General features: G+C 42.0%; 1 protein-coding gene across 1 annotated transcript; it reads left to right on the forward strand.

Annotated features, from left to right (window-relative positions):
• Positions 1-4,456: 4,456 nt before the first annotated feature.
• On the forward strand, positions 4,457-6,894 carry LOC102720549 (L-type lectin-domain containing receptor kinase IX.1-like). Its single transcript, XM_040527572.1, has 2 exons — positions 4,457-5,898; positions 5,978-6,894. Exons 1-2 carry the CDS (start codon positions 4,457-4,459, stop codon positions 6,675-6,677), a joined length of 2,142 nt encoding a protein of 713 aa, XP_040383506.1. The 3' UTR covers positions 6,678-6,894.
• The last annotated feature ends 4,697 nt before the right edge of the window (positions 6,895-11,591 follow it).

Genomic DNA, 11,591 nt, shown 5'->3' on the forward strand with positions numbered 1-11,591 from the left:
CCCACGGAGAGGAGGCTGATCGGTGGGGGTTGCAGTTAGGGTTAAAAGTGATTCGGATAATTTCTGTTTAACCGGATCATTTTTTAATTCGGATAGCTTCGGTCGGATAGTTTCAGAAATTTTTGGATTCGGAATCGAATTCGGATTTTTTTTTTCGGATATGGAAACGAATACGATACGGGTGATATCTGTCGGATTCGATATCCGTTGGATAATATCCGGATTTTTTCGAATATCTGGACCTATGTATTAACCACTCAATCAATTTAGCTCGACCTATAAAAGTCCATCCCAACGACCCAACTAGTGTTTATCTTAGCTGGTTTTGACTAAATGGCTTCAAGCAATCTAAGTGTCCACGATCACACAACCGCTACGGATATTTCTTTTTATATATGGTATTAGTAATTACTTATATTTAAAAATATTGATAAGTTATATACTTATATTAAAAAATAATAAGTTATATTTCTTCGATGATATGTGAAGCTTAGTTTAAGAGGTTTTTATGTTCTGATTAATATTCGTTACCGTATTCGTTTCAATTCGTATTTACTCCGTATTTGTATTCGATAATATTCGATTCCGTTTTCATATCCGAGTTTCTGATTCCGATTTCGATTCCGAAAAAAAATATGAAAACGAATATGATAGAGCTAGTTTCTGACCGTATTCGATCCGTTTTCATCCCTAGTTGCAGTTACAAATACAGGGTGTGGCAACCCCGTCTAATAGTATAACTAACTGCTAGCTCCAATACATATATAGTCAATCTAATAGTCAATTCATATAATAGTTATACAAAACATCAATACATGGTTTCACATGTCATACACATATTTTATTTTAGAGCTCGTATACAGCTGGCTACAAATTAGTAGTCCACCTCTCTTCTCTCCTCTCTTATCTTTTTAAAATATGCTAATAGCTGACTTATAGCCTGCTATTGTACCTGCTCTTAATAATTTTCCTTTTTTTTTTCCTGCAGGGCTCTAGGTAGCTTCTCGCCTTCAACAATAATACTGTAGTCTGATTAGGTAATTTTAGATCCATGCATGTGCAATGAGCCAATGTCCAGCGAAAATCCTCCGTGTATTTGTTGGTTAGTTAGACGTGGTCATCGCCCTCGTTTTCTTTGTTTCTAAGCAAAATTTTAAATTTTAAATCTTAAATTTAGAGTTGGTTTTAAGGCATTTTTACCGAAGTTTATTTTTCACCATTATCTTTCAGATAGCTAAGAAAACATATAAAAATTTTTTATTTATTTATTTATTTTATTAATATGTCGTTTGACTTTTTTTTACGAGAAAATCAACCAAACACCCGCATAAGTCATCAGTCAAGATCAGTAGCAGCAGGACTAATTAACGGAGGAGCTAAGGTCATGGTCCACCCTACCCAGCTCTTCCGCAAGGACCTCTGGGAGCTGTAGCTTTCCTTGAAATTTTCAAATGTCCGACGCTTTTCAAAATAATTCAGATTGTCACATAAGAATTGTCGGTCCGATGCTTAGGTCCTATTACAACTCTGGATTAACAATTCTTTGAACTGGATAACTCCACAAATTCATGTTCTCATCCCAGAATAACTTTATTTTTCACTCTTCCCACACATATACTAATTAATAAAAAGACTAGAATATCATCCACTTTATCAAATCTCAATGCAATTATTCTGAAACTTATTTACTCCTGATACATCTATGCCTTATTTTTATAAACTCTAACACGATAATTACTCAAAATAAACTTATTTAGATACAAAGAAGAAGATAGAGTAAAAATGATTTTATTTTAGAACATAACATATAGACGAATCATTGTTTATATTTCGGATGAAATATAAAATTTTAGACCACTTTAATTTAACTATAGTGAGAGAGAAAACAATTCACAACATCCTGTCATCGGACTTGTGTTGACCTTACACGTGGCATGCGTGAACTGAAGTTGTAAAGTTTGTACAAAAGAAAGATAAGAAAGATAAGGATGGCACAATCTTAGTCAACCAATCAACTAGTGACGGGCCTCTTGTTCTGCCCGATTTAGATTAGTCATTCGCGACCACCGAGATCGTACCCTGCCATGTTTGACTCATATGTTATGTCAAATCTATCTGTGATGGCGCTCGTTCATTGCTTGACTGAGATAACTTTTCCGTAAGGGTTATATGCCCGATTGAGATAACTTCTCACAGATATGACCTCTACGTAGGTGGTCGTTCCCAATACTGATGAGGCTATTCGTCCGCTTGAGATGACATATCCTGTGCTAGCGAATGAACCTTATACAGGTGGTAAGGCCAGTTATTATCTTCTTGACGTGGATAAATCAATTTGCTCTGTGCAAGGCAATTCTCTAACATTCTGAGTTCATGGCAGCCGGGCAGGCAAAACCACCTCCACCTGTGCAGAATCAGGACAACGCAAATAAGGCGTAGCTGATCGACAGCCTGCTGCAAAACCCGGCTTCACCAATTGTTTTTCTCGCCTTCAATAATACTAGTGCAGGCTGATGAGTCAACCGAAGGTCCATGCATATGCAATGGCCTCCGTGTATTTGTTGGTTAGTTTGACGTCGTCATGCATGCGCGAGCCATCAGTCAAGATGAGCAGTTTCTTCAAAGTCCAGGCTGGTCATGGTCCACCCTACCAGGCGCTCCTCCACGTTGTCTCGTGCCCTGCCTACCCACCCAGCTTCTCACCAAGGTCATGTTTGGGATCTTCTGCCATGTTGTCTTCGGTTCATCAAAAAATATCTTGACGTATCGATATATCATGGTACCAAATCATTTTTTACTGTTAAATCTAGCATAGATAAATGAATATTGTTACATATAACGATCAGAAATAATTTAGTATAATTTACTGAAATCCTCAGCCGTCGAAAGGTTATCAAAACAATTAACACCGGCCTGTCGTCCAAATTTTGAGAGTACGTAGCTATACAATTTAAAGAATAAACTAGAAGTTAAAAGATAGGTAGTTGCTTAGGGTTGAATATATTTTTAGATTCTCACACCTGTAATCTTAAACTTCGCAAATGGAGGTAGTTGCTTAGGGTTGAATACATTTTATAGTGTCATGTCATATCACTGTCTCGCTGAACTACTTTCGAAAAAGATATCACTGACAACACGGAAATCCTCCCCTATATTACGTAATTTAAAAATGGAATTCGTTGAAAATCGCTGTTGGGCAATCCTTGTCCATCCCCACTACAAGGCCATGATCGCTCCTCTTCGGCATCTCACACGTTGGATTTTTTTTTTTACCTTGTTATATGCTCAGGTCTACTACAAGGCCACGTTCAACGTGGTAAAAGACACAGAAAAATATAGTAATAGATTAGTAAATAATTAATTAATTAATATAAAATATAAAATATATTAATATAATTTTTAAAGCAATTTTTTTATAGAAAATTTTTATAAAAAATATACCGTTTAGCGGTTTAAAAAACGTGCACAGCGAAAATAGGAGAATCTGGAATTAGTAGATGAAGTGTCTGAACGCTGCCCAACTCTGGATCAAAGATTTTTTGAGCTGGGTTAACTCAATAAATCCGATGATATGAATCCACGATTATATAAATAACATACGAATGAATCATTGTTTTATTTTTTTATGAAATATAAAATTTCACAGCACTTCGATTTAACTTGTTAACTCCAAATCTAGTATAATCTGGATATCGAGCTGTGCTAAATACGGCCTTGATCCCACTTTCAAGTTTCGACGACACGATTCACCTTCAGATCAAGGTTTTTCCTGTTGGGCTTGTAACTTTGTATAACACAGATAAAAATGAAATAAGAGGTCGTTGGGTAGATAACTAGTACTCTACGATTTTTCGTGTGTGTATATACATATACATGGACGCGCTAAAACACGTTCATGCGTGTGTTTTAATAAAGTAGACGTCACACCGCTTTTTCTCTCTTCATCTCCTTCCCACATACCCACATACATGATTTCTCTCCCTTTCTCTTTTTTATCAGTAAATAAATAACTAATGATGTAGACATAAAAATTTAGTCCCACACATGTGGTCACTTCTCCTTATCTTTTTTTTAACAAATTATGCAACTTTCTTTTATTTACTAAATATTTCACTCTCGACTAATTTATCAGGTGAGAAAGAGTTGACCGGTGCATTATAGCTACACCGCACCCTGTGTGTCTGGGGACAGGGAAGTATTTAAATGTAATGAGAGGGAAGAAAAGCAGCTTCCGTCCAACAAAAAGTCAAGGTACCGATATCTTGTGTATCAAATCGTTTTTATCATTCTATCTAACAGTACATATCCTACTTAGCTAGATCCAATAGTGAGAAACAATTTAGTATCCCGAGGTATTTTTTGTTGAACCAGAGTAAATCTCTTGTACAAAAGAAGGAGAAGGATGTCACGCTCCCAGTCCAGTCTTCATCCCCAAACAAAAACGAATACTGCAGCAATGAGCTCTCGCCAACTGCTGCTCCTCGTGCCCCTCGGGTGCTTGCTGTTGTTCAGCAACGGTGCACCTCGTGCAACCTCTCTCGACTTCAGCTTCAACTTCTCCAGCTCCGGCGACCTCTGCGGCACGGAGCTCCAGTGCGAGCGCGACGCCGGCATGGGCTCCGGCGTGCTCGACATAACCAGGGCCGAGAACGGGGCCGTCTACAACACCGGAAGGGCGTCCTACTCCCGCCCTTTGCCGCTCTGGGACAACGCCACCGGCGAGCTGGCCAGCTTCACCTCCAACTTCACCTTCCAGTTAAGGCTCATCAACGAGACTATCTACCCCAACTGCAAGACCGGTGATGGCATGGCCTTCTTCCTGGCGCACTACCCGTCCAGGCTCCCTACGGGGAGCTACGGCTCCAACCTCGGGCTGTTCAACGACACCAGCTACCGAGCCGCCGCCGGCGAGAACCGCGTCGTCGCCGTGGAGTTCGACACGTTCTACAATGAGAACTGGGACCCGAGCGCCTACCATGTGGGCATCGACGTGAACTCCATCATATCCACGGCGTACACCAACGTGTCCAACAACCTCGCCTCCAACCAATCCGTCGTCGCCGCCGAGGTCAGCTACAACAACCTCACCGGCGTCTTATCTGCCCGTGTCGGGATCAGCAACGGCGAGAGGTACAAGGTCAGCACGCCGGTGGACATGAGGGCAAGCTTGCCGGAGCAGGTCTCCGTCGGCTTCTCCGCGGGCTCTGGCTGGTGCGTCGAACTGAACCAGGTGCATTCTTGGTCGTTTAGCTCCACTCTGAGATCCAGGGACGATCCAGCAATGGCGCCTGCACCGGCAGCTAAGCCTAATGCAACTCTTTTCACAAGTATCAACTCCAAATCTCCCAACAAGGACAAAATTCTAGTGTCCGTGCTAACCCCCCTTGTCATTCTCGTGGCGATTGCTGCCGCCGGCTTCCTTTTCTTGAAGCGACGGATGACGAGATCATCGGCACGAACTGACGCCGTGGACGACAGCGATTCCGACGACCAACTGGAGAGAGCAGAGCTCGAGAGAGGGGTGGCCGCCGGCGGTCCGAGGCGATACACGTATCGGCAGCTGGCCGTCGCCACGAGTAATTTCTCGGAGGAGGAGAAGCTTGGCCGCGGAGGGTTCGGAAGCGTATACAGAGGCGACCTCGCCGTCGCCAACCAGCCGCCAGACCGCCGCGCGGTGGCGATCAAGATGTTCTCGACGGAGTCGTCGTCGGCGCAAGGGAGGAAGGAGTTCGAGGCGGAGGTGACCATCATCAGCCGGCTCAAGCACCGGAACCTCGTGCAGCTCATCGGCTGGTGCGACAGCCGCAAGGGGCTCCTGCTTGTGTATGAGCTAGTCACAGAGGGCAGCCTTGACAAGCACCTCTACAGCAGAGACAGATTACTGACATGGCCAGAAAGGTATGGAAAAATCAGTTCGAAATTAATGAATCATTTGGTTCTCAACGTCGCGTTGATTCCATCGTGGTGGTTGCTGCAGGTACCGTGTCATTCTTGGGTTGGGCTCCGCGTTGCGCTACCTGCACGGGGAGTGGGAGCAGTGCGTCGTGCACGGCGACATCAAGCCGAGCAACATCATGCTGGACGCGTCGCTCAGCACCAAGCTCGGCGACTTCGGTCTAGCCAGGCTCGTCGACCACGGCGCGCGGTGGACGACAACGCACGCCGTGCTCGGGACGGCCGGCTACATCGACCCGGAGTTCGTCAACACGCGCCGCCCGAGCACCGATTCCGACGTCTACAGCTTCGGCATCGTCCTGCTGGAGATCGCCTCCGGCCGGCGGCCGGTGACGGACACGCCCGACGGGTTCTTCATGCTGCTGAAATGGGTGTGGAACCTCTACGGCCGGAGCAGCGTGCTCGACGCCGTCGACCCACGGCTGAGGCGCGACGGCGACGAGGAGGACGAGCTGTGGCAGATGGAGCGTGTGCTGGTCGTTGGGCTCTGGTGCGCGCACCCTGACCGGAGCGAGCGGCCGTCCGTCGCGCAGGCCATGCACGTTCTGCAGTCCGACGACCTGACTCAGCTGCCGGCGCTGCCGCGGCGGATGTACAGTAAGATGTCGGAGCTCGCAGTCGTTGGACGTGCACGTCAGTACGGGTCTCAGTCGGTGAACGACTCAGGTAGCGGCGCTTCACGTTCGGAGACCACCGACGAGACGACACATTCTTCAGGCTAGCCGGCCACATCACTTCGTCGTTTCTTGAAATTAAAATGGACCGCCTATTGATCAGTCTACTGATTGTCTCTTCTGCAATTCCCAATCCGGCTGTCAACCATACAACCGTCCGATCAAAACAAAGGTTATCTGCAAGTAGATGAAAACACCCGAAATTTATGTTATTTTGCCCTTTTTTAGATGTAATTACGAAAATAATTTGGCTACAAAACTTAGTTTTAAAATGAACCATTTTAGTCTGCGCGCCCCCCTTGAATGTATGGAGGTCCTTCATCTCCACAGGGGGCTCCGTTTATATCTTGTTGACTCAGTATCCTGACGTTCGTCCTATCCAAGCGGCACCAACCTCAGCGCCAATCCTTCTTGCATGGATAGAGACGATGGAAGCCCTATTTAGTTCTCAAAAACTTTTCCCAAAACAATATATCGAATCTTTCGACACCTAAATAAAGAATTATATATATATGAACATTAAAACTAAGTTATGGGAGAAATCGTGCGACGAATCTTTTGAGCCTAATTAGGGCATGATTAGCTATAAATGCTATAGTAATCAATATATGCTAATAATAGATTAATTACACTTAAAAGATTCGTCTAGTGGTTTCTAGGCGGAATCTGAAATTTGTTTTTTCATTCGTGTCCGAGAATCCCTTCCGACATCCGGTCAAACGTTCGATATGACCCTTTTGCCAAAAAATTTTTGGCAACTAAACAAGGCCTCAGATCCAGAGAATTGGTGTGGTCCAAAATGGTTCATCTTTTAAAAATAGTTTTGAAACCGGTCTATTTTCGTACTTGATTATCATGTCAAGTTAAAAAGGCTCCAGTTACGGTTAGATATCAATCTTGAGGCGTGCAGAAGATGGTGACAATATTAACGTGATCTGGAGAATGCATGCGCGCAGACCTCAACCAGCAAGCGTCAACTTAAAAAAGCTCCAGTTATGGCTATCAACGAGCCGAGCTCAAGCTCGAGCGAGCTTGCCTGTCTAGGCTCGAGCTCGACACAAGCTTGAACCGAGCTCGAATTGAGCCTACTAAAACTTTGAGCCCTTAGGTAGGCCCGGGTCGAGCTCGGTTAGGCTCGCGAGCTTGGTTCAAGCTCGATTTTAGTATGAGATATAGTTATTTTGATGATAATTTTTAATGAAAGCAATAATTTCAAGTCAATCATATAAATTGTAAATAAGATTTAAAATCAATATATAATACCAATACAAATTAATTTATCATTTAATATATAATATTTTATTCCTAATATACTATCTTATCAAATAAAAAATAAAAATAACACATATGGGTAAGCTCGTGAGAAGCTCGAGCTCGGCTCGAGAAAGCTCGCGAGCTTCGAATCAAGCTCGGGAACTCGAGCCGAGCTCGAGCAGCTCATGAGCTTCGAGCTTTTTTGACAGCCCTAGCTCCAGTGATTGTGGCTAACTTGTGACATATTTTCTGAACTTACTCAGGCTAGTATGTCACTAGTTAGCCACAAATGAGGGTAGTTATTTGTGGGAGGATTTTGTGTTGGGTCGATACCTAACACAAATGACCTTTAATATTGTTAACATCAAAAAATATGATCTAATGTGTCACACACAACGGTCTAGGAGTCGTTTCCTAGAATGCTCCAGTGTAGGACCTAAATCTTAGAAACCAGGCGTGCGAGTTACAAGATATAAAAAGATAGAAAAAATAGTTAAACCAAAAGCCGCTATTGGCCTAACAGCCGATATCGCTTCAGGAGCTTAGCCGATACGTTATACAATCGGCTTTACATGAATTCCATAGTATCATATGAAAGTATGCTCTATCGGTTGGATTATGAGTAGGATAATCACTAAATAGACCAATCAATCAACTCATCTAAAAGATCAGATCTAACCGAGACAATTTTAAGAATAATCAGCCGATCGGACCGATTTAACACTTATCACACATGCATTCGGCAGCCGATAGGACACTAAACGCATAAATTAAAGTAAAACTGGATTGCTATACTACTTATTAGCATAAAACAATAACAACCAATCTCATACATGCTCAAGCTAGACCTAAAAGATCGGACTAAATCAAAACAGTTCAGATCGAAACATAAACATCCATGAAATCAGTGCAACATTGCAACGTACAAGTAATTGAATATCAAACTAGCGTAATCCATCAACACGCTTGCTAAACTTACTAGATCGGACAAGCTTCTATTGGTAGATTGGGTCAAACTTACATAGATCGGACCAAACCGAGACAGTATGCAGCCTGATTTGATACAACTATAGAAAACATGAAGATCTATAAACTTGCAGGTAAACCAATAAATTACTTAAGATAAGGCTGTCTAAAACCTAAGCGATAAGCACTCACGGGTGCTCGACCCAATCTATTAATATGAACCTAGCCGATTAGATTGATCAGACTAAACCGAGGTGGAATCAAGTTGACCAAATTCGTACTTACAAACCGAATAAAGAACTCGTGAAGCCTTGATTGAGAACCTATCACTACATCAAATCAAGAACAGATCAAAATCAATAATAAGCCTCACGTAAATCGTCGAACAACTAGGCAGAAGATCAAACTAAATCAAGACAGTCATGTTCTAGCCGATCGAAGAGTTGGCAGACACGAACTACATTGCGAAGCGGACAAACCTCGTGCTGAAAGCTCGCTCTTGACGTAAGTTTAGCGATGCGTCGAAGATGTGTGTTTTGAACTATTGGTTGTCCCCACAAAACTACGGGATGCCCTATTTATATCCCAAAAAATAACTAGACTAACCGGATATGGATCCATATCTAATAACTAATCTATTACACACGGACTCTAATTAGAGATAAAATCCTAAACAAACTCTAATATATAGATAAACTAAGTTAATGGACTGTGATTACCCCCGAATCTATCTGCAACATCCCAGGCCCAATCCGACTCTATCTCTTATCTGATCCAAACTCCATCAACTGAATCGAGTCGTATTCCGCTTCGTCTTCTGTCCGACTGCCTTGTTTTCTATTCGATTCGGTCCTTAATCACGGTTTATTCTCTAACAGCAATTATACAAATTCTGGTGTTAACAAATACATGACACAAATATGGTTTGGCAACAGGGCGGGGTGGGGCCAAGCATGGCAAGAAGGCCCCTTCCCCCAAAATACATCCCTGGCCCCCGGCCCCGAATACGAAACCAGGGGGAAAGTGCTCCCTGCCCCTGTCCCCGGTGGATCCCCGTTCCCAAACTAGCCCTCGTTGACCCCGAAACAGTACTAGGATGCTCAGCTAGCAGCGGTCGGAGCTGGAGACAGAGAGGGCGGCGACGTGCGGCGGGTCTAGAGATTGCCGCGCAGGCGGTGTCGACGCGGAGGGCTGCGTCAGCACACGGTCAAGGCCGAGTCAGCAGCGTACAGGAGGAGTCGGCGTGGAGGACGGCATCGGTGCACGGGCGAAGGAAGGTGGCGTGCTTTGTGAGAAAGGGAGAAAGTAACTGCCCAGAGTTAGAGAGTGAGAGGTGAGACATGGGCTCACTATGATTTATTATATAAATGGTCCAATAGGCTTTTTATCAGAAATAACCCATAAAACTTTTGTTTCTTAAAAAAATTGGAATCTCATGGGGATCTATACGGAGAAATTTTATCCCCCATCCCCATCCCAAAAAAAAAATCAAGGCTCTGAGCCCGAATGTTAGTGAGACAGCGGTCTGGTGCCGCGTACAGCTGCAGCGTTCTTTCTTCTCATCGTCCATTTGTTCTCTTCCTAACAGGGAGTTTGTTACATGCAATGTTATTGTTTACAAATAAAAATGTTGACCGCATAACATGCCAGTTCGGTCACTATTAACAGCGCCGGTTGAACTGGTTACAAGTTAGGAAAAAAAAAACATGCAACTAGTGCGCAGCACTAGCGAACTACGCAGTATGCCGTGCTAAAGAAAAAAAAAGCGCCCACTAGATTGGCAGGGCATTACTAATGTAATGGCTAGTATAATATCTATAAAATAAAATGAATTATCATTGAAGATAAAATATGATATAATAAATAAATAAATAAATAAGCTTCTGCACGACATGTAAGACATAATGATAGAAAATTAGTATTAGATTTGTATATGTATTAATAGTGTTATCATCGTTAGAGTAATATCTAATACTATTTTATTTGAGATATGGGGATATGAAAATCATTATTATTGCCAGCTTAATTTCTTTCAGCGTCGTTTTTTGCTTTTTGTTTATACTTATAAATCAAAATGTAATTTTCACCTTAAATTTAGAGTTAGATTTGATACTTTTTTTAATTGTAGTTTATTTTTCAGTATTTTCTTTTTGATCCCTAGAAACACAGATATGAACTTTATGGACTTTTTTAGTGTACTCCAAATTTATTTTAGAATATTAATTATGCATTTATCCGATGGTTGATAGTTGTCTTACCTCATTGGTGGTAAGATCTCAAGATAAGGAAACATTTTGCATGCTATTACAACATCATTTTGGATATGCATGTTAAATATTAACAAGATATCATATACTGTCTTTTCAAATTTAAATTATGAATTGTAAAAAAATATTGATAAAAAAACTATCCACCATATTTCTGAATCGTATTTAAAAAGAATCATGAAACTTGACGCTAAAATGTTAAATATTAAAATTTGACGGAAACTCAATTTTGTGGATCATGCAAAAATAAATGACTTGTCATTTAGAACTGCAGTACAAATGTTAAAGAACCCATATATTTGAAACATATATATTTGAATTGCATGGATTTAAATTTAGGAATTAAAATTAACATGCAAAACCACTGTGCTAGATTTATTTTTCTTAATTTCAGCCGAACATGATTAATTTTAGGAAAGATTCTATGTTTACTTTCCATTCCTACTTTTCCCTTATTAATTGTCATGCAATGCAA

This window comes from Oryza brachyantha, chromosome 9 (genome assembly GCF_000231095.2).
Source record: "Oryza brachyantha chromosome 9, ObraRS2, whole genome shotgun sequence".
In the NCBI taxonomy this organism is placed as follows: Eukaryota; Viridiplantae; Streptophyta; class Magnoliopsida; order Poales; family Poaceae; genus Oryza; species Oryza brachyantha.